Genomic DNA, 25,251 nt, shown 5'->3' with positions numbered 1-25,251 from the left:
TTTCTCACCAACAGTTCTAAAAATCACGTTCAATTTTCAATTGGGTTACTGCAAGAAAAGTGGGGCTGTCCCCACTATTCAACCGATCCCTACGGAGGACCAGCTGAGTTCCGGGAATAAGAGAGAAAGCGGTAAGGCACTGGTCCGTTACTATTTCTTCCATCTTCAGCTATTTGGGAATATTCATGTTTAAACGTTCGGAGGGTGCTTGGCACTTTCTGGAATTATTGACAAATTTCAGTCATTTTGGTTCTACATTGGTCAACTTCAGTCGTTTAAAAAAAATAGAAAAAAAAAACGTCAATGAAAATATCATATAGAATGTTTGCAACACGAAAAAGTGTGTATATAGAAAGCTACTTACACTTTAAACATATGTGTTTGATTTTGCCAACTTCCAGAGCCAAACCAGTTACCAACATAACTACAAAATAAACCTCAACAGCAACAAATACAGTAAATTGATGATCACCAGTTCAGTGAACTGCAATTGTCAATGCTTAGCATTACGGTGTTCTGTTCTATTTGACACACTGACCAACATATATCAAAAATGGAGTCTGACAGCTTATTGGCCACAGTATGCTTTAGTCTCAGCATACTGGAAACTACTACTGTACATCATCTACAACCATCTGTCCATGTTTGGATACACTGTGCACTATTAAATAATCCAGTAGGCTATCCAAATCCCCAAGATAATTGTAGTCTCTCAGTTTTTCTCAGTTGTTTACAAAATAAATATAGTTGTGTACATTTAATTAAATGTTTAAATAATAAAAAATGTGAAGATATATTTTTTGTCTATTCATGTTAGATTCAATGTCTGGATGAAGCTGATAATGCAGTGATAATGAGATGTCATACATTATTATATATAACTTTGCCTTGGATATCTTCTTGTACAATAATGGTACAATTAAATTCCTTTTTTTTTTTTTTTTTTTTTTGGGGGGGGGGGGGGGGTGGGGGTGGGGGTTCATTTTTGGTTAAGAAAACGCATTCTCTTTTTACCTTACCCTGCAGCATTTTGGGTCATTTGTAGGCAGAGAGTGCAAATGAACGGTTATTTAAGCTTTAAATTGATGGTCTGATCAATGTTACGTCTATTTCTCTTCCCAATCACATAGCATGTACAAAGGGACAAATGGTCCTTGGTAAGACAGAGCTTTCCAATTTTAACATCTGTATTGATTTTGTAAGTAAACATTCAATATAAACCCCATAAATGTCAGCAATAGATATATTTCATAGCTCTTTAAAGCTTAACAATTCCAGCAGCACCTAATTACACTTCAAATTTACTTCAATTTGATGCTACAATACCTGATTTTCGTTTACACAACCGAAATATCCTTCAAATTAAACATTCCAATCAACAAAAACCTTGATGATTTTGCTTCTCATTTAGCAGACTCCATACATCCTTTTATAATAGTATCCAGTGATTGAGCAGTAACTACTAAACTGAAAGGTGTGACTGTCTACAAAGAGCGATGATGGTTAGAATAAAACGGCAACAATCTAAACATTTTACAGAAATACCATTTACTAAAATAAGACACATGCACTTAGATGCTTAAGGACAAAGAAGTGGTTCATAAGTACAGTAAGTAAGTGGTTCATAAGTACAACAACGCCACTACTGTTTTTCAGCCATCCTATGAATGCCGTGATTTACTTGGAGTCAACGTAGAGACAAACAGCAGCAGCTGTCCTCTCTGTACCAAAGAAAACAAGAAAACAATTTTAATATTGTTTTTAGACAGCCTGACTGACAGATGCCATGGTTAAGCTAATGTCATATGACTTCCTCTGAAACTGTACAGTTAAAAAAAATATTGTACCAAACTCTATTAGAATAAAATATAAAACATATTAGTGTACTTTATAAATGTATCCACCATACCACTAAAAATGGACATCCAGGTTTTAAAATCTATTGTAAGCTCCCCAAATGAAAAATACACTTGGAAATAAGTTAAAATGATCAACACATCATGGGAAAGTCATGTCAGTCATTAGGGACTTTTAGAGGGGTGGTAAGGAAGGGGCATAACCAGATTTTCCAGTGTCCAGGAAGTGAGGTACAATGCCCACTTCCTTGTACAATACCCAAGGTTCATAACCCACCACATCCACTGTTTCCCATTTATATCATACAGCAACCCTGTGATATTGAAGCAAAATATATGTGATGCTCCACAAACATTTATTATACAGAATCTCAACAAAATGTAACAGGTCTAGCTTTATCCCCCGCATCTCTAATAACATTTCTTATTTGGGTCTTTTTTTTCTGTTTTGTTTAAAAGCTTTAAAAACTTCAAGACAGACTTGTGACAAACACAAAGGCCATACTTTTTGAGATCACTCCTAATCAATCAGTATTCTTTAAGGTTAGCAACTGAATCCCTGTATCACAATAGGAATCATACAGCACTAAACTGCTCAATTTGATGGCATATGTTTGATCCCACAAGTCCCGATCCATGTTGGTAGGTAGGCACAGTACACCACTGAATTGATCATCATCACTTACCAACCCACAAACCCTTCCAGTAGACTGCAGATGACACTTCACATTCAAGCAAATGATGTGAAGGGCTGCTCAAATGAAAGAGCACCGCTGAACTGGGCTACCAATTGCAAAGCCAGATTGAGGGGCAGTTCTGGAAGTGACTGGCAATAAAATTATCTGATTTCAGTGATATCCAGCTCTGAAACTTGGGTCACTGACTTGTGGATTTTTATTTTAACATTTGCAGATCATACTGTATTTTATTCAGTTGAACATCAGCCTTTAAAAAACCTTTTTTGTTCACATTGCAGTAGGTGAAACATCTATATAGCATTGCCTGTAGTGTACAGTTTAGTGAATAAGCAGTATACTTACATCTGAAGCATTATCTCATTTAAATAGATGCCATCCACTAATTCAATGTATTCGGCAAGTTGCCCACCATCTTTTCCACCCAAAGGTCCAAAAGTCTTCACCTAAAACAAAATTGAAATAAATAAGCACAGTTCTTCCTGCTATAATATTTATTTTATTCATTAACAAGGGAAAGACTTACCCATGTCACTAGTGGGGTGAGCACAAACTGCTCAAGGAGTGGAGAAAAGACTTCGTTCTCCATTTTTCCACTCAGTAAGAACAAAAAATACAACTCAGTTCTACTTTCTGCAGTTGTTAGTTACTCCAAATGTCGTCTTCCTCCTTACTGGGGAAAAAAATGCTTGGTGCTCCTTCGGCTGGTAGAAATAGACACATCCATATCATTAAACGTTTCCAAAAAAAATATCAGTACACTCCTATCATTTTTACTCTTTTTTCTTAAAGTAAATGTTTCGGGAAGACTGTAAGTAGCTACAGCATTTTAGCCAAGACAAAATACATTGTGAGATTTGGTGCAACGAAAAAAATTAATCTCCTTTTTCTGCTGTGTAGCGTCTGGTATTTGAAAGTAAGAGATACATTCCAAAGAAACCGACCAGGTTAATTATTCTCACTTCTTCTGAAACCGCAGTTTAGCTAATACAAATTACAAATAAAAATTATAATTAAAAAAAAAAAAACATACACCACAATCCCTTACATATCAGTCTTGACTAGAGTCCATAGTATTATAGATTTTTAAACCAGAATAAAAACGGTAAAAACGGGAAATTATGATGTCGATTCAAATTATACAGCCTCCTATTTCTTCTTATGAACAAAATTACAATTTTTAACGATGTAGGACTAAATAAAAGCGCCGGATAATGGTTCCGTTTTTATTATTATTATTATTATTATTATTATAAAAAGCTTCCACTGCAGCCCCGATACAGTCATACACACGCTTTCCTTGTTCTCTCTTTATAGTCTCGTCCTGGGGATTTCTGCTAAGGCTGCCAAGCAACGGCAACGAACTGCCAGTCAGAGAACCGAGAACCGAAGCACCACCTCCTCTAGACCTTCCCTGCGCCCATCACTCCATACCCCTTCAGAGCACTGATTGCCAACCTTAGTCTGTTTCTGCCTCAGTCACATCTCAGAATAAGGGAGGAAAGTAGTTCCAAGACAGAAAGTAGGTCCTCCGGAAATGAGGGGAGATTAGATGTGGTAGAAGACAAGTCACGACTTTATTTACAGGATAGTGAGTGTCACAACTTTGAATAAAACACCGTGGGAGTGTTTAAACATCTGCAGCTTTTCTAAGATGAAAATGGCTTGACTGTTGTGTTACCAAGGTAATAATGCAGTATGTATTTGATGAGTATTCCTAAATTTGCATTCCTGAACTGTAGTTTAAGGTAAAAAAGTGTGTGTGTGTGTCTATATATATATATATATATATATATATATATATATATATATATATATATATATATATATATATTATATATATATATATATATATATATATATATATATATATATATATATATATATATATATATATAATTTTTGCGCGTCATATCTGTGAACTAAGAAACAGTCATTTTTGCTTTTTATGTAACATGAAGTTTCGTAATTCTTGTTATCACTGTTGAGGACTCAACTGCTGTTTAATTGTAACCAAAACAACATTTATTACACAATATGAGTTGATACACATTAGAATCAAAAAACTTAGTTTTTGAGTTGTAAATAAAAGCCACGTGTTGACACACATGTGTTTTGTGTGTGTGTGTGTGTGTGTGTGTGTGTGTGTGTGTGTGTGTTTTTCCCCCCCTACGTTAGTTTTTCTCTTGATGCTATTGCATTTTCGGTCTGATGTTAATTCATAGGGTATACAGCATCGCAAATATCTTTTTTTCTTTTTTCTTGAAAACTGAAGGTCTTCTGTTGGAACCCTAGTTTTTAATAAATCCAGATCTTATTTTTATTTATTTATTTATTTATTCGATCATTCACAATAAAAATAAAAATAAATCCTGGTTTAATATTAACCCCCTATTTCAGTAAATAGGCAACTGGACATATTTTGAGTTGACATAACCTGCCATTTAAAAATGGAAGGTTTCGAAAGGTTCACAGTTACTTTGCAGTTACAGACTGACAAGCTATAATTCTTTTTTTTTTTTTTTTTTTTTTTTTATAAAAACGTAATAACTAAAACTAAGATGTGCAAAAATATTTTATCAAAATATTTATTATCCTAGAAGTGTTGGGTGCTTTTACACATAAACACAGGTGATTGTAGGTAACCAGGGGCACAGGTCAGTGATTCCTTTTGCATGTACACTAAATCAGCTTTGAGACACATTAACAGAAATATGTGAGTTCTACATATCCCAGGTGTTTATATTTATTCATCTCTACAAGGTGTAACTAACCAATGCACTTTTTTTTTTTTTAAATGTGCTATAGCTTAAAATTCTGATTCATTAAAATGAGTGTTAACAGTACAAATCTGTGTGACCAAGATGCAGTCATTATCCAGGGATGATGAAGTCAGTAATCCAATGAAGTGTTCATGATCTGTGGATTACCACAGGGTGACCCTTTTGATCCCTGTATGTTTTGTATACTCACCTTACTTCAGTCTTGAGAACTGCTCATCTAATTGTAAAGCAACTTTTACATTTTTTGAAGGTATCAAAATTCTTTCGTAAAGGTCATGCTTTATTTTTTTGGAGCACCTTTTTAAAGTTTATGAACTATCACCAACAAGCTCATTAACATATTAAGATGTGTGCTTCATTTTCTTATGATCATGATTAGAAAACATATTTATAAACTAACAGAAGAGGGGATACCTCCCAAGGGATTATCATTGAACTGCAGTGGCTCTCAAAAGTATTCACCCCACTTGGACTTTTCCACATTTTATTGTGTTACAACATGGAATCAAAATGGATTTAATTAGGAGTTTTTGCCACTGATCAACACAAAAAAAGTACATAATGTCAAAGTGAAAAATAAAATCTACATTGTTCACTGAGACACTGTATATTCATTTTTTAAAGCTGTTACTTTAGTAACATTTTGCAAGTGAGATCTTATATACTGTACTATACTTAAAAAAATAAAATAGAATATATAACATTGTTAGAAATCCATTTGTTTAAAAGCCTGTGATTAATTTGAACTGATGAAAGCTACAAATGCACACAAATTGGTTTCAATGTTATTGTAAATGTGTGTCCCAATATAGCTCACTTATTGAGGGTACTTCTATTGAAAACAGTTTTTAAAGCTTGTTTTACATCACAATCATTTATTAAAAACAAATGGCTGTACAATAAGTTAGTAAAGGCATCTGTTAATAAAGTATTTTCTTGACTGTATTCTCAGATTAAATCATGTTAAACCCCAATTAAAAAAAAAAAAAAAAAAAAAAAAAAAAAGAACATACATTATAGTATGGGTGGTATAAAGCTTGCCATATTTTAGCTATTTTGAGCTTGGAAAGCCAAACTAAAATGAAAAGAGGTAATTACCAAAATAATTATGATACAGCAGAGACCACTAAACCTGCACGCAGTTCAACTCACAATACAAATGATAAGAGTTACTCCAAACTGTTTCTTTCAGCTTCAGCCTATTTGATGTAATGTAATTGATGGCTACGGATTTCAGGGTCTCTCATTTTATCCTGTAGCTCTGTGGTTGGAGGGTATGAAATGTGCTTTCAGGGCTTTATGCACCATTGCTGATTTAATAGTATGATCAATACCATGAAGCAGATGTCGAAGAAGATAATGTTCGCTAATTGAGTAAAACGTATATATACTGTGTGTGTGTGTGTGTCTGTATATATATATATATATATATATACACACACACACGCACACACACACACACACACACACACACACACACACACACACACACATATATATATATATATATATATATATATATATATATATACATTGTCAAGTAGAATGCAGTGGTAACAAACGATGGTTAAGGGTTAGTCTGGTGTTCTTACTTTTTAAAACAAGTGATACAGTGCCTGGCTTGCATGTGTTTTCTAGATTGCTTGGGCTGATAGCCAAGAAGGAGGTGTTCTTCCACTTCCGTGAGATCTTGTGCTAGCTTCAGACATGCAGAACATCTTAATATGGCAGATGTTGTAATATATGATACAAACAGCAGACTATCTTAATACCACTGCACTAAAACTCCTAATCCTCATCTCTCTCTGATTTCATTGTATGTTTATTGTACTTAGTGTATTTGGTGAGACACCAGCAGGATTGATTTACAAGCCAATAACCTCTTTTTACATGGAGAACCTATAGAACAAATATTATCAAACTACTGCACATTGGAGGCCTGTATTGGTCATTCAAGCATGATGTGGTGATTTTTGCCTACATTACCTCTGGGAGGGCCATGGTCATTGCAATACTCTGGTGAGACCAGCCAGCTCCAGATGACTTGCACTGTGCGTGACACTGCTTTTATTAGGCGATCCAGAGGGGGACCCCTCCATTTGCCATGGCTTAGATAATTGAAATAGACACCAATGAAATGTAAAACATATTTGTTAATACAGTGCTACCCCGTTATAACGTGACCCGTTATAATGTGGAATCAGTTATAACACGGTAAGGTTGTGGCTCCCATTTCCCCCATAATGCAATTACATGTATTGTTGTTTTACATTACCGTATTTAAAGACATTTAAGCTGAAACTGGGACATATAGTACTTGGAAAGCTCCCGTGCTTGCACTGTATTTTTTTTTCTAAAAGTAAAAACAAACTGTCCGTTAATATTACAAAACAAATACAAAACAATACAAGTATGTATAAACGTCCTTGGATTCTGTGTTATTTATTTACAATTTACAACATTTATTATAAAAAATATACAATTTAAATAAGAGTGGTGTAAACTTGTAACTTTTGGAATTGCAGTTTCTATTATACTATATGTATTTTAAAGACCCGGGAATTACACTGTTACACAACTGCTGTACGGACCCTGAGTAAGCTAGCCGGGATGGATGACGTCCGGATAGGACCGGATATGAAAGGCCACATCAACGCGGGCAGAGCTGTCAGTTGAGTCAGAGAAGCTCCTGTGTGATTGTGCAAGACTATTTGTTATTTTTGGTGTGGCCCAGGTTGACGGGCCAAGAATAATCGTCCCAATAAACCATTGATTTCAGTACTTGCCAATTGTGTGTGTCTCCTTTCTTCATTTTCCACGGTATACTACAATATTAATCTGGCAATTGTAAATCGTTTTTGGGAACAAAAATGCCAATATTCGTTATAAGGCAAAACACATAACGTGGTCTCCAATTATGGACCCAGACAACTGCGTTATAAAGGGATATCACTGTGTGTTAAAAAAGCTAGTGAAACTTAATAAAAGTGACACATAAAAGGAATGACCCCAAACAATCACCAGAATCTGGATTTATACTGAGAAAGGAAGATTTACAGAAAATGACTATAAAAACTGTAACAACCTACTAGTGGGTAATGGGAAAATTGGGAAAATAAGGAAAGGGATGTTTTTATTGTAAGTTTTTGTACAGTAATTCAAAGTAACCTTACAGTTAAAATAAGGCTGTAGTTAATGCTTCCCCTATAAGTTAGCGTTGAGTATTATTATTAGTTTATTTAGCAGGCGCCTTTATCCAAGGCAACTTACAGAGACTAGGGTGTGTGATCTATGCGTCAGCTAGTTTCACTATCTTTTTTAACACACCCTTTATAACGCAGTTGTCTGGGTCCATAATTGGAGACCACGTTATTTGTGTTTCGCCTTATAATGAATGTTGGCATTTTTGTTCCTGAAATGATTTATAACGGCCAGATTAATATTGTAGCATACTGTGGAAAATGAAGAAAGGAGACACACACAATTTGCAAGTACTGGAATCCATGGTTTATTGGGATGCAACATACAAACTCTTTACGCATTAAATTGAAATATAAGTAATTCATATTTTTTCAACGCATAAAACACTCAGTATGCATCTTATCTGGAGGGCTGGTTGGAGGAGTGTCTTACTAATTTGGTCAGCCAGCCCATGATGTTATTGCCTATTAGTCATCATAGAATTTCAGATAGCATTTTTATTTATAGTGTAATTTATCAAGAATGACAGGAACAGTACATTAGATTCTCAGTTCAGCATGTTCAGTTCTATTCTCTGCACACCACTGTTTCATAAAATGTTAATGTAGAATGAAAAGCATGTTAGTTGTTAGCTAAGGCATGTCAATATTGGGCAGCATTATCCAGTATACTGTACTGTCATGACTACAAATGTACTATGTGCTGCATACAATCCAGACATCTTATCTTCTTTTCATGACAACTGTAGACCATCCACAAAGGTTGAAGAGCAAATATTTGTCCTGGTGGCCAAGTTCATGTCAGGCAAGTTAGCACTGTAAAAAAATAAGCTTTTTTTTTAGTTTCTTGTTAGAATAAGATATTACAGTTACAGGCTGCAGAGTTTGGCAACATAATCTTGCATTCACCTCTCTCACATGCACTACTGTATAATATGCAGAGATGTGGAATACATTTGACCTACATATTGTGCAATCTCGATTTACCCTATATACCCCTTTGCAGTACAAAAAAATCAAATAAGGATTAACAGCCGACCGACCCCCTGTTGGTGCTGAGTCTATAAAAACAGCACTGCTTTCTTTGGTACTGCACGGCAGTGTTTATAACAAAAGAGCCTACAAATCAATCACGTCAGCATGTATGAATATGAGTCTGGGTAATTAGGCTACAATTTAGTCTGATGTTAATTTAGCTCTGATTAATTAGAAAATGAAGTATTCCTATACTGACCTTAATATGTATAACTGCACTTCCTTCAAGAGATACAAATAATTAAATAATTAAATATTTTTGAAGACCCCTCAAATATGCCAGGATGAGGCATATTTTAATTGTTGAATCAGTGGAGACTTTTAGGTGAATTAAATAGACCCTACACTGTATATTAAAAAATGAATCAGAGGTGTCCTTTAACCTGATTGGTCAAAACAAGGTCCTTAATCTCTGTTAAAGGACTTTGAATATTATCATTCAATATATGTTTAATCACTGTTCCAAATCAATCCACCAGAAAATACATAAATACAGTTTTCATGTATTGTACCTTTTTTCTGCTTGATGAAAGAAAATCTCCGTTCTAACACACCCTCTGAGTGTTATGTGTAATGTCCAGGTAAGTTCCCTTTCAATTCGAAGATGCCCACCAATGACATTACGTATGGGATATGTCTGCCCATTGGGTAGGTTTCGCTGAGCTCTCTATACCAGTGCTGCCGATAGGCCCCTTTCTGGGATGATGCACTCGGTCCCGCCCAACAAGGGGATAAAACTGTCATCCAAAGGAAGCCATTTCTCTTTTTCCTTCGATTGTCAATTGTATTTCCCTTGGATTCGTGCTGAAAGCTGGCTCGCCGCTTTCCCAGAATCAACAACTTTCAAAAGACCAAGCCTTTTGCCTTTCTGTCTTTCAGCGGCCTCCTCGCTTGCGTGGTAGGCTGCTTTTTGTTATCTATCTATCGTGTGTGAGCGACTGCCTGTGCAGTCACCTGCGAGTGGTTGTCTGTTTCTTTCTGAGAGTACACAGTTCCTCCATGGGGCTAGGCCTTGCCATATCCCCACTGTTGAGTGACTCTTCCAGCCATGCTTTCCTCCACGGGGCTGGGCCTTGCCGCATCCCCGCTGTCGAGTAGACCTTGCTGGCTGCGTAGGCCTGCCCACCTCGGTGAGTCGGGCCTTGTAAACAAACAGTGTGCTCTCCCTTATACTATCTTTCTACTGTGTTTTTGCTGTCTGCTTCAACTCACCCACCGCAGCTACGGCCCTTGTGTCCCCCTGGTGCATGCTACACGCTGACCAGGTGTGTGTGACTGTGTAGTTAGGGTAGGCACAATTGCGTAGCGACTGCCCTGGTGCTTCTGTGCCGCGTCGCACGCATAGCCCTTGGTACTTAGGTATCTCGGTGCGCAAGTGCTCAGTGCATACGGCACACTGCCCAGCGCCACAGCGTCAGGGCACAGTCATATCGCTGCATGGTACATGGTGCACACAGTGCACATGGTGCTTGGTACCCACTGCTACAGCACTAGTGCACAAACGCACAGCGGTGCACGGTATACGGTGCACACAGTGCACGGTACTCGGAACGCACGATGCACGGTGCACACAGTGCTTGGCCACTGCCACAGAACTAGTGCAAGAGCTCACAGTGCTGCACGGTGCACACAGTGCACGTTACTCTGTACGCGTGGTGCACACAGTGGTGCCCACTGCTACAGAGCTAGTGCAAGAGTGCACGGTGCTGCATGGTAGATGGTGCACATAATGCTTACGGTACTCTGTGAGCATGGTGCTTGGTAGGCAGGTGTCTAGCACCTTGGTGCGCATTCTGCTGCTCCCAGCCTTTCTCGAAAAGGTCCGGTTAGAGGAAGCGTCAGTTCTCCTAGTGGCCCCCATGTGGCCCAGGAGAATCTGGTTTTTTCGACCCTCTGCCAGCAGTTGCACAGCCAGCCCTGAGAGATTCCACTGTGCATGGATCTCCTCAGTCAGAGAAAAGGCTCTCTTTGGTACCTGGAACCGGGCAGGTTCCGGCTATGGGTCTGGTCCACCACTGGCTAGCCCTAGGGCTATCAGAATCAGTTGTGGGTACATTGCAGAGCGCTAGAGCAGACTCCACTAGGTCCTTGTACATCTATAAGTGGAGGTATTTCGAGGCTTGGTGTCTGGTTAGAAACCATAACCTCATATCTTGCCCTATGTCAGTACAAGTTTCTGCAAGAACTGCTTGATGCAGGTAGGTCATCTTCTACTTTGAAGGTGTATTTAGCGGCTATCTCTGCTTGCCATGCACCTGTAGATTCAATGTTTCTGGGCGCACATTTTTTGGCTACCCGGTTTCTTAAAGGTGTTCTGTGATTACGCTTTCCCAGGAGGACTGTTCTCCCTTAATGGAGCCTTAATATTGTACTGGAGACTCTCACGAAGGCCCCATTTGAACCCATACACTCCATAGAGCTGAAGTACCTGTCTATGCAGTGAGCTGCAGGTGCTGTCTGTGCACAGCTCCTGTATGCGTATTTGGGAGGATTGCGGCAGAGTGTCTCTGTGCACCAGCCCTGCTTTCCTCCCCAAGGTGATAACAGCCTTCCACATTAATAGTCTGTGGAACTGGATTTCTTCCATCCACCACCATTTGCTTCAACAGAGGATGAGAGATTGAGTTTCCTCTGCCCAGTGCGGGCATTGAGATACTACGTGCATAGGATAAGAGCTCTTCGTCAGTCACTGGACACTGACCCTAGGACAGCCCCTCTCTAAGCAGCATCTGTCACATTAGATTGTGGTTACAGTCTTGACTGCGTATAATGGTTCTTACGTGCCCCCACCTGGTAGGGTAGCCGCACACTCCACTGGAGGGTTGGCTACATCTTGGGCCCTCTTCAGAGGGGCCTCGATGTCTGATATTTGTACTGTGGCAAGCTGAGCTATGCCTCCTACTCCTGCACGTTTTACCGGATTAATGTGGTGGACCCTGCCCTGCCTTCATTAGGCACAAGGGTCCTTGACGGTGTAAGTTCACACCACTAACCTCTGGGTTAGACAATGCTTGTGAGTCCCTCATATGCTGTCGTTCTTTCTCCCTCGCGATGGCTCTGGTATACATTATCCCATACATAATGTCATTGGTGGTCGTCTTCGAATTGAAAGGGAATGTTAGGTTACTTACCGTAACCTGGTTCCCTGAAGGAGAAGACGACCATGAACCACAAGGTCGCATTGGTCGCCTTCACGGGTTCAATGGAAAAAGAGAAATGGCTTTCTTTGGATGACAGATTTATCCCCTGGGTGAGCGGGACCGAGTGCATCATCCCAGGAAGGGGCCTATTGGCAGCTCTGGTATATAGGGCTCAGCGATACCTATCCAATGGGCAGGCATATCCCATATATAATGTCATTGGTGGTCGTCTTCTCTTTCAGGGAACCAGGGTTACGGTAAGTCACTGTCACCAATGGCATTTCTAAAAATCAGTCTTCGCAATATTCATAGCCAAATGCCTAAACACAGTACTTGCACTTCTTTTCCATCAGTACAGTCCCATTCAATCTCCCCCATTGCCTGCTGGTTACTTACCGGTCTTACTCCTTCTTGTTCTCTCCCTGATTGCCAGCCTTCCAGGCCAGGTCAGCTCCTCCCCCATTGCACTGTTCCTTTTGAATGCTTCTAACCCAGCTTTCAAAGTGAAAACAAAACACTGTCCTGCTTCTCTGCAGTTGCTGGGTTCTTCCAGGGCCATATCACCTCTCCCTTTTCTCCACAGCGCAAATGAGGAGGAGCATCGGGTTTACTGCTCCCGTAGCCAGTCTGGTATAATAGCTGCCTGGCGTGTCTCACTCCTACCTCCGGGTTCCGAAATGAACTGCTTGCCTTTCGTAGTTGCTCACTTCATTTCTTTTTCTCCCATTCTCTTTATTTTCTTCTTTGTTGGTGTGGGTTTTCTTTCGAAGCTGCAGGCTGCATCCTCAGGCTTTGTAATCACCTGGATACCACCTCCAACCCTGTTTTATAGGGCCACCTGATACCAGCAGCAGAGTCTCACTTTGCACAGGCAGGTGCCGGTGATTAACAATCTAAAGCATCCCGGGACAATCACTCTAGTAATAATTAACTCATTTATTACATATGTGTCAATGTAGACTAAGTCTGCGTCCTCTCTGTCCTACTATCTATTTAAATTTAGTAAAGCAAACACAGTTTTTAAAAAATCGAGAATAGTGTTACTGTAATTCCAATTGCAACTAGCTTCTGGTTTGAATGGCAAGTGGAAGAAATCAAATTGGATACAGTCTGATTACTTTCAGCAATGGTATTTCAGCATACAGGTATCACAGTAACAACACAGGGCGGTGCTCTCTGTATAACAAAGCCAGGAAGGAGGCTTTGAATAAACTTTAAACACACCTTGCACAAGTTACTGAACAAATAGCACTATCAGCATTAACACATGTAGACTACTATATATATTTTTAATTATGTTTTCGTTAATACCTTTTAGGACCTAAAGGTAGCATAAATACTAAAGCTTACACAAACCTGCGCTCAAATCCTACTTACTTGCGCAAAGCACATTATTGAAAAAAACAAACAGAAAACCAGTAAATGTTATTTTGTTACCATGTCCATTTTCTAACAGCAGTAGAACCTTCATAAGAGGGCTTTACAGTCTGGTAAGGCCCTTTGGCTAGGAACATTTAATGACACAAGACGGGTCTTACCAGACGGTAAAGCCCTCTTATGAGGGTTCTATTGCTTAAATATTAAGTTTGGTCTACCCCTCATTAATTTGATACTTTCCACCTTGTAAACCGTGTCTTAATTGCATTGTAATTACATGTGTGTATATTTTAAAAACAGACTTAATCACATTTTCATTACAAAGTGCCAACTAAATTAATAACACACCCAAATGTAAACAGTGGAATTTCAGAAAGTGCCTGCCAAGAATATACAACTTAAAAAAGTGCCTTTCCCATCTATCCAACAGCAACATGCCTTACTGAGGATAATCAGTGTCGTACCACAGAGCACAAACTGTGCAGAGCCCTTTGCCCATATTCGTTAGGACATCAGCCAAATAATACACTATTGATCAAAGGGTTCCGATTAGAGAGCCTGGTGATGTCTGCTGGCCTAATTGGAACTTCTCTTCATTGATTGACTTATTTTGTCCAACAATGAGCTGTTGTACCATTCACCATCTTTAGATTTTCCATTTCCTCTGTTGCCTCTGGTGATGCACAAGGCATTGTCCAAAGTACATCTCCAAATGAATGGCCACATCCCAGCTTTCAACTTAAGTCAACTGATGCGCTTTATAGCTATAACAGCATTTAGATGTGACAGCATCAGATTGTTCATTTAGGCACCCATTTGTGGAAATTCTTTGTGCAACTCTGTACTTTTCAATTTCCACGGTCTTGTAGCAGTGCTGAAATTCCTGTGAGCCTGAGCCAAAAAACATAATATCTGTAAATCAATGTGAGAGACACTGTATCAATTATCGTTGTCACTCAGCCATCCAAAAAAAGTACATCACTGTATCTAAGCACATCAATATTTTAAAGGCATAACATGTTATAACTGTAAATCCTAGCCTTAATGACCTCCACAAATTGTCAGATTTTGCAATGTGGATTACCATGGGTGCATTTAGTGATCATATTACCCAAACAGCAAAAAGTCTACAGACTGAAGAATTTTGAGTTAAAATTTGTCTTTGTTTATGAATTAACAGCTGCAGTGAAGCAAGAGGTAATCAGATCAAAACGATTAGGAGGCATTTCACTGAAGTTAGCTCAAAAATGTGTTTAGAGAAGAAGAAAAATGTGGTAGCTGTGAACTTGGGTGATATGAGAAGAAAGGTTTGTCATATGCAGCCACTAGAGCGATACCCAAATTAAACTTGTCTAGTTTTTAAACCACAGGCAAAGGAGAGTACAGTAGCCATATTGTCCTCTTGAATGTTGGATCAGAGCTCTTTCCAGCGAATATTCACTGGCCACAGGGCATCAAAGTCAGCAGATGAATTAAAAAATAAAGGCATGCTGGTGGAAGTTACATATGCACTATTTAATCAAGCTATCTATTTGGGATATTGATTCCAAAATACTATATATATTGTAAGCCAGTTTTGAACTAGAATTATGTCGTGGTTATAATCAGACTCCAGCGCATAGGTTAAGAAGAACTGGTTCCAGTTTAGTTGAACATTTATTTTTGCATTCCGAATAATGAATTACAAAAGGATTGTCTTCGTGTGCGTGTAAACATGGCAATAGTTTCTTAACTCGCTAGAGACCCCACATGGTATGCTGAAATAGATGTTGCTTTGATAAGTGCAGTTTTTACTGGGTGGCCCAGCCTGAAGAGTAGCAGGCAGAGTTCCTTCTTGGGTAAAACTAGATGAACTATGTTTGGTCTACCTTTTTGACTGTAAAGTGGCATAATGTTACAACACAGTCTGTAGTTCCCCCACTGCATGCACTTTGGAAAACAACCTTAATTTCCATATGGAAAATGTATAATGTAAGATCCATTTAAAAATGCTCAAAAAATGGGGGGAATGTGGGAAAACCTTATAGCACTGAATGGAGCTGCACTTACAATTGCACTACAACTTTGTAAAAGATGGGGAAAGTACAGGAACAGAGTCATGTGGATAAGGGAGTGGATTGTACCTTAATCTTTTAAATATGCTATGCTTAATTATCATAATTGTGTTTGTATGCATCCAGACACTTTTGAGGAGCTGCTGAGGCAACCCAAATGACACTACAATGCGTCAGCATACATATCAATAAAACCATGTCATCTTGTGTAGAAGTCACTGTCTTGCATAGTCACATGATCGGCTAAATGCTAAATATTTCTTAAAATGTTTCTCAAAGTAGAACCCTAGTCTTCTCTGGGAAACACTCTGAAAACACGGAAATGTCCAGCATACATGAGGAAACATATTGTCTGGAAACATGTATATGCTGAGCTTTAAATTTACAAAAGGAAAAAATGTGTATGGTGGTTGTGGGAAAGTGGTTTGTAGTGCACAGGTCCAGTGGTGATGCGGTGCTCAGGAATGATAGACATAAGACAGTTCACGGTGAAAAAGCAGCTCTTTATTTGCTGACAAATAATAATACCTGGCTCTACACAACAATGTTTATTGCTCAGGTAAACCACAGGGTTGAGTCCTGAAATAATAATACACTAAACAAGACACACACCAACACAACACGGTCACAAGTCCAGAGTGAGTGCTCTTAGTGAAAGTGGTGATTTACAGGTTTATTTGTGTACAATGGTGAAGTGGAGTCTGGTAGTAGTAGTAGTCTGTAGTTCAAAGGAACAGATTACATCGTCACATCCCCAATTATACCCTTAATCACGCCCCTTGCGATAGCTAGTTCAATCATGTCTTCGCCAATCTATGACTGACACATCGCGTACTGCTTTGGGCATTGTGACTCCGTCCCCTTCCTGGGTGGCTGGCTTCCAACCCTGGAATGAACTGCCAGACCAACCAGTAAGAGGCACTCTGTTCTTGTTATATAGCTCCCTCACAGATCGGGAGCAACATTGTTGACTAGGATTCATTCATTCTCTGTCACAGCTGGGCTACTATTGCATTCAAAGCAAGATTTACCTGACTGATGTATTGTATTACCGATAGCGTTTGACCTTAAAAGACATACTGGTGTCAAAACAATTAGGAAGCCAGCATTAAAACACCAATAGAAGTATTTAATCTGCACATATTACTTTGTGTAATTCAGGGAACACATTTAAATTCATGTGCAATAATATAGATCCCTGTGACTTCCTGACAACAGCAGAATTGTTAAATTAAGAAGCTGTGTAAAAATGTGTTGGCCTTAATCTGTTTCCATGACAACAGGCCCCATCACTTAACCTCTTTGACAGCTCTAAATACATTATGCAGGATTAGTAAAAGCGGGTTTTTAAAATAAATTATCTTAAATTATAATAACCAGGATGCATACAGTGCCGAGAATGTTGTACTTTGACACATGGGCATCTTAAACCCTGAGGAGTGTTGAGTTTTCCACATCTCCCAGATCTGCACCCTGTGTTGAATGTCACCCCCCCCCCCCCCCCCCCCCCCCCCCCCCCCGCCACCCCGTGGAGTGGAACAATCATACAGTAATACTGAACAGCTCGTATTAAAATGACACTCCAAATCTATCTTACTGGGAGATGTGCTGATTGGAATTTACAGACGGACATTAGGAAATGTCAAAATGCCATGAAAGAATACAGATTAACCTTTTTTTTTTTTTTAAATGACTCTTGAACAGTTGGTTTTTATACCCCATTGAAATTTTTGAGCATGTAGGGTTATAAAGTTATAATGTTAAATTAAACTAATTAACTTAGTACACAACAGAAACCTAATGACTTTTTAAAGTGACTATTAAAAATGGTGCTGGGTGATTTTCTGATGTTACTTGAACTATGCTTTCTTTGTATTCCTTTGGGTCATGAACCCAGTACCTAAGTATCTTAACCACCATTATAAAGAGACAGTATAGTCTGGACAAGAAGTTATACAGGCCATATATTATCTTATGTCTGCTACCTCAGTTTGACTGCAGTCCACTTACTAGACCAGCTAATGAATTATGAGAAGGTCCTTTGTCTTCAGTTCAGAGATTCTCATAATTAGTTCCTTTCTGTCTGAGGAACCACTTTTTGTTTTTAATTAGATAAACCCCCAACTAAATAACAACTTCATAAAACATAGCAATGCAATGAAACGACCGATATAAAAACAAGACCAGAAATGCATTATATAACATGTACGAAATATCTCAACTATGTATTCGGGGCAACATCTCTGTCATATTAGCTCTGGTGGGGAGCAAACTCTGTAGCTAGCCCAGCATCTTAACTACTTATACTGATTTACAATGTGTCAGTCATTACAGGCTCCTAGTTTTACATTACAACACATGCAATGTACAGAAATGTACTTACATTTTTTAATTTTAAGCAGATATTTCCTATAGTGATATCAAGTGTGGTAGAAATCAGTTGTATGACAAATAAATGTGATTGATATTAATCAGAGTTTGATAATAGCCAAAGTTATTATCAGGAGCCTTTTCCCCATTGACCACAATTATATTGTGCCCGGGATAATAAGCGGAGGGTGACATTATAAAGTTTGACTGTAATCATAATCAATGTCCACAAACAATGTTATGCTAAATGTAAATTTTTTAATGAGCCTCTGGATTGAATTCAATTTCAGTTCAATTTCAGTTCAGTGTCATTTTTCTCCTTTTTTTTTCCTTGGACTGCATGTGCATTCCATTTATTGTACACTGTATGCTACTTGATAATGAAAAGCATTCACAGCAGAGCAGTCTTATTCCAATGAAAAACACAAGGTTAATACCAGACCAGTGGGGATTTGGGTAGGGGACGTGGGAATTCTAAGTTCTACTTCTAGTTATGAACTCCATGGCTGGGCTAATCACCCCCTTCTGAATTGCTCATTCTAATGTAGTTGTTGTCATTATTTTTGCTTCAATTGTTTGCTTCTAATGTCCATTTAACACACATTAAAAACATAATTCAGTAATACATGAAGCACATTGTAAAATAAAGTACAAATTAGGACATACTCACAGTTTTGTGAAATCTGATGTGTCTATGAACTCAAAGGTCATGTCTTACTCTTTAGGTCATATTGCCTTATTTTGACAATACAAACAGATAAGCAGTCTATGTAAAAAAGACTATAAATTCAGACACTCTTGACTAGTCTTTGAACAAAATTCTTGTAATCAAAGTAATTTATTCAGGAACCAAAACAGCACCTGTGTAAGCAAAAAGCCTTAATACCTTTGCTTCAAAAGAAGATCTCTCTGCAAACCTGATAACAGCCCAGACACCCTGGCCTCTCAAAGGTCCTGGAAATGGAAAAGATATTTAGGAACAGTGAAATATTTCAAAAAGCAAACAAGGTCCATAGAAATTAAGAAAACACTAAATAATCAAACAAAAAAGTAATAAATAAGATAACATTAAGAATAACTAAAATCAGATCTGCCAGAATCGAACATTGCCATGTTTTATACTAAAGAAAGATAAAATGTATAGGAAGATATAATTAAGACCTAATATAAACGAAGATATGGCAAAGTTTTATATCCTTAAAAAGTTATAAGCACTGATTATAAGAAATTATTATGAAATTCATACAGATACAATGGAGACAGTGTTTAACACCTTTCACACTAGGATGTGCTGATCTACTCTGATGTGAAGTAGCCAATTAGAAACTTCATCTAACCTCCTTTTCTTCCAAAATCACATATAAAACAAGAGCTTTAGCTTTTACAATCTGTCTTCAAAAAATGGCTTCCAAGCTGACATTACTGTATCACAGCCTTCAAACTGATCCATGGAGGAACCAAGAATTCCTTACTGCTTTACCTAGAAGATGCTAACTATACTACAGAAACTTCACACAAGTATTATGTAATGCTTATTAAAGTTACTAAAAATAGAGGCAAGCCATGATATAGCATTGAATTCTATGCATGCATGTGATGAGATAAACATATTTCCGTATATATGTTAGTTTAAAAGGCTGTTCTAGAAATAATTAAGGTACTTCTTTTATGAATCTGATTGGATCCAGTATAATTTGATTTGTCCTTAGCAATCTAGGAAAGAGTCTTAGTTATAATTTTGGTAACTTATGGTATTCATGCAGAAGCCATTAAAGAGAATGTCTTATATGTAGTACCGTAGGGGATGCTTTGTCACAGCTAGAGCACTAAAACATACCTTAGATATAGAATCAGGTATTTCAGGAATGAAGCACTGCTCTTTACGAACCACAGCTTAATATTTGTTTGTTGTTTGTTTGGTTATGGGGAACTAGGGAAGAGTCCTCATTGTCCTTCTGTGTAATTCTATAGCAGTCGCTTTGACTAATTACCGAAAGCTGCTATTGTTTGTTTTGTCATGTTGTATGAATACATTTCAATACATTTTCTAAATGTTCTGCATTAGTAGAAAGGGGGGTTCCTAGGTATTTCATATATAACCATACATATATGGTTCCTAAGGGCTTTGTATGCATCTGTAAAGAACCACATCTTGTGTAACAAACAACAGAAGAGTCCTTATGTAATGTATTCATAATGAGGCTTTCCATAATGTTTCATATACAGAATCCTACAGTTCTTTTTAGAGTGTATTATATAAAACCATCAGTTATTCATTCATAAGAATGATTGATTACAGAATTTAAATATATTATTCTACATAAATTTAGAAATGATGCATTCTGCAGTGATCATGAATTAATAATCGTCAAAAAAACTAAAAACATGGCAAAATCATGCTGTACTTTGACCACAGGCATACATGTTTTTCTCATATTTTACTCTAGCATTGTTCAGTGCAGGATTGCAAATTTGCAGACCAAATATTATCAGTAATGTAGGAGATGTGCTTATAATAACACACAAGAGATCTGGTTTGGGAATAATAAGCCAACATAATATATACATTATATGTTCCCAAAGAAAAGGTTCACTGCAGGTTATTGGAAATAACAGTAAATTGTATTCATATTTGCATGCATAATAATTGTATACAATAATGTGTTTAATGTTTTGTCAGGCTTACTGGGACCCATTCCACTTGATATCCCAGTCTTGGATTATTCCTACTTTGACTTATGTATTTAATGTATTTATTTATGCATTTCATATGCTATGGCAGGAGAGAGGATAGGGTCTGAACTATAAGGCAAATGCAGGATTTTATTAAATACATTATGGGGAAATAAATTATTTAACCAATATGCTGTATTTAGATACAAGAATGTGAGAACTGGTCTAAGTAAAAGACCCTTGTAAAGGGGATTCTACTGGAAATGTGCTGTTATTTTTAGCATTGCACTGCAGTGTTCAGCATTTTCCTTTGACTGTGTCTGGGTTAGTAAGGTGAGGTCAGGAAGCATGAGGTGCTACTAACTAAGGCTCTGGATTGCAGATATTCAAGATCAGGGAAGGCCTCTTCTCCCTGCAGTGTGGTTAAATATCTGTACAACAAACTAGATTTTAAAACTTGAATTCCATGTGCGAGATAACAGAGACCGCACACCCACGCCTGTGTTACAGCATGAAAAGGTCTTGCAGCCGAATCTGCATTTGCATTTCACTTGTTGTTTTTCTGAGAACAGACAGCCAAACCAGAGGCAAAGATATATATATATTTTTTAATTGGAACCCCTCATCGATCTACAACCGCATAATAGTCACCATAACAAGAAAATATGCTGCACTGTAAAAGGTTCAGCTCAACACTGCCATCTAGTGAAATATTTACTGAAATGCATTACCTCAATTAGCTTTTTATTGAATGCTTTTTGAACTGCTAATTGCTTTAGATTTTTTATTTGCTAAAAAAAAGCCACTATTCTTTCTGAATGTGTTTGCCCCCAGTATTAACACACATGCCAGAGACTAAAAGCACAGTAAATATTTCTTGAAACCTTGCATTTTTCCCATACTGTTTAATTGCTTATTTCACACACACACACACACACACACACACACACACACACACACACACACACACACACACATATATATATATATATATATATATATATATATATATATATATCATGATATTATATAAACGAACATACATGTGTGTTACGGAATGGGACTGTTTTTTAATGTCCGTATCGTTCTTACAGTTCTTACATAAAAACATACGTATAGGAAAGTATGGGAAAAACAATTTTTCTATGGCAAGCAACTCTTACAGTTTTTCTCAAACAGTAAAATACATAAATCAAAACCCTTGACACAAATACTGAAACATGTAAGATAAATATCTAAACTGCTAACACATTTGCAAAGCTGATTCCACTGGTAAATACATACATAGCAAAACTTTGAACACGCCCTCTAATTCTGTGAAGACAATTTCATTCCTAACACACCTTTTTCTTAAGTGAGTGATTCCTTGTTAAAATGCAGGTATCTTGTGCAATTGCCAACTGTCAACACTTGTTGTTGCGATCAACAGTGAATCTATAATGTATTTAGAACGGATGTTCTCCTTAGAGCCATGGGAAGCTCTTCCTTCAATCCTAAAAAAATGAATAAATGGAATATTGATTTACTAATTATTCTTTTTTTATTATAATTTATTTCTTAGCAGATGCCCTTACCCAGGGCAACTTACAGTTGTATACAAAAAATACACATCAAGAATTACAGTACAATTAAGAGCAATATACAAAATACAATTATATCTGAGACCTCTGCCTGTAATTTTAACGAAATGTTGTTTACTCATTTAAAAATGGCCAGTGTCTTTCTTTCTTTCTTTCTTTCTTTCTTTCTTTCTTTCTTTCTTTCTTTCTTTCTTTTCTTTGTTACTATTTAAGAAATGTAAATATGTTGTTACTGAACAACAATGGATTATTCAGTCTAAATGTAGAAAAGTAAAATACAAAAAGAATCTAAGATTAAATGTACGTTCATGTTTATATTCTATATGATTTCCTTTGGGTTAAGTGCAGGATTAAATACAGTAATATAAGGAGCAGATAAGTGCAAGTTAAAGTATATTAAAGGCAGAGTGCTATATTCCCCAGAAGGGAAGAAATTAGTTTTATAGGTGTCCATGTCCACATCCACGTCTGCATCCACTACCTATTCTTGCCTACTCCATGTTTCAGCACAATTTGTAACATCAACCTTGCATGCATGAGTGACCTTTGATTATAGATTGATACATTGTTTAATTTGCATTTCCATATGTGGAATGTTTATTTAAATTAATGAGCATTCATTGCAACAGCATATAGATATATGAGTCTTGAAAACAAAGTGATCTAGACAAGATTCAGAACGGGGCAGACACATGGCAAATGACATATAATAGAGGAAAGTGTAATGTACTGCACGCAGGCAATAAAAATGTACATTATAAATAACATATGGGAGATACTGAAATTGAAGAAGGAATCTATGAAAAAGACCTAGGAGTTTATATTGACTCAGAAATGTCTTCATTTAGACAATGTGGGAACGTTATAAAAAAGGCCAAAGTGAAAAGTGTCAAGGGAAGTAATGTTAAAATTATACAATGCTTTAGTAAGACCTCATCTAGAATATTGTGTTCAGTTTTGGACACCTCGCTACAAAAAGGATATTGCTGCTGTTGAAAGAAGAGCGACCAGAATTATTCTGGGTTTAAAAGGCATGTCATATGCAGACAGGCTAAAAGAACTGAATCTATTCAGACTTGAACAAAGAAGACTATGTGGTGATCTGATTCAAACATTCAAAATTCTAAAGGGTATTGACAACGTCGACACAGGGGACTTTTTCGACCTGAAAAAAAGAAAGAAGAACCAGGGGTCACAAATGGAGACAAAGGGGCATTCAGAACAGAAAATAGGAGGCACCTTCTTACACAGAGAATTGTTAGGGTCTGGAACCAACTCCCCAGTAATGCTGTTGAAGCTGACACCCTGGGATCCTTCAAGAAGCTACTTGATTTGAATTGCATGAATTGAAAGCCACAGATAAAAGTATCGCTTAGATGTGGGATATGGACGTCATTGAGCCCTTCAACAGCCTTTGGGCCTCCCCTGTAGTCCTGGTACAAAAGAAACCGGTGAGTGCCTGCTTTTGCGTGGACTGTCGCCACTTGAAAGAGGCCACTAGGAAGGACTCCTACCTGCTTCCCTGGATTGATGAGTTGCTAGACCTGATAGCCGGGTCAACGTGGTTCAGCTCATTGGATCTATGCAGCGGCAACTGGCAGGTAGAGCTCATGCATGAGGTAAACCCCAAGACCACCTTCCCTATGGGACGAGGGCTCTGGCTAATCAATGTGCTCCCCTTCCGAGTGTGCAACGTGCTGGCTACCTTCAAATGGCTGATGGAGCGGGTGCTGATTGGGATCCTACCTCAACAATGCCTAGGCTATCTACAGTGCAGAGAAAAAGTTTGTAAACCCCTTACGATTTTCACATATTTCAAAACTAAAATGTTATTAGATCTTAAGCTAAGTCCTAATAATAGATAAAGATAACCTGATTAAACAAATGACACAAAAACATGATACTTTTTAAACATTTATTTATCCACAAATGATTCAACATTCAATATCCATGTGTGAAAAAGTATGTGAACCTTTAGATTCAGTAACTGGTGGCACCCCCTTGAGCAGCAATGACTTCAACTAAGCGTTTCCTGTAACTGTTGGTCAGTCTCTCACGTCGGTTTTGAGGAATTTTGGCCCAATCCTCTTTACAGAACTGCTTCAACTCGATGACATTTGAGGGCTTCCTTCACCAGGACCCAACTGCAAGCAGCTTGAATAAAACAGAAGAGGAACTACGCCCCTATCAAGCAGGAGAGCAAGTATGGGTCTACAACCCCAAGAGGAGGCGGGGGCGCTGCCTAAAACTGGACCCGTGGGTGGTCCCCTGCCGGGTGCTAGAACGGGCTGGGGAGGTGGTTTACAGGGTGCAACTACCTCCCAACAACCGCCAGGTGGTCCTCCACCGGGATTAACTGGCTTCCTAACAGGGCCACCACTGTGCTGATAGACCTCTTCAGCACCCTCTCTCTCCCCTTCCTCCTCCTCTTCCCTCCCCAGCCTCGCGCCCCAGATGTCGGCCTCCCCTGCTGGGCTCGCACTAAATC

At 38.0% G+C, this 25,251-nt stretch overlaps 1 protein-coding gene across 4 annotated transcripts in view; it reads right to left on the bottom strand.

The window, feature by feature from the left end:
• The window catches only part of LOC121317281 (girdin-like), a 71,823-nt gene extending 67,848 nt beyond the window's left edge, over positions 1 to 3,975 (bottom strand). For all 4 annotated transcript variants that reach the window (XM_041253043.1, XM_041253040.1, XM_041253041.1 and 1 more), the window contains exons 1-2: positions 3,078 to 3,975; positions 2,897 to 2,997 (exon numbers count right to left, since the gene is read on the bottom strand). In XM_041253043.1, coding sequence (XP_041108977.1) covers positions 2,897 to 2,997; positions 3,078 to 3,140 — 164 coding nt within the window. In that variant the 5' untranslated portion in view covers positions 3,141 to 3,975. The remainder of the gene's footprint in view (positions 1 to 2,896; positions 2,998 to 3,077) is intronic.
• Between the last annotated feature and the right edge of the window lie 21,276 nt (positions 3,976 to 25,251).

The sequence above is a fragment of the Polyodon spathula genome, chromosome 6 (assembly GCF_017654505.1).
Source record: "Polyodon spathula isolate WHYD16114869_AA chromosome 6, ASM1765450v1, whole genome shotgun sequence".
Classification (NCBI taxonomy): domain Eukaryota; kingdom Metazoa; phylum Chordata; class Actinopteri; order Acipenseriformes; family Polyodontidae; genus Polyodon; species Polyodon spathula.
Note: the sequence above shows the minus strand (reverse complement) of the source record. Positions and strands in the feature narration are given on the sequence as shown.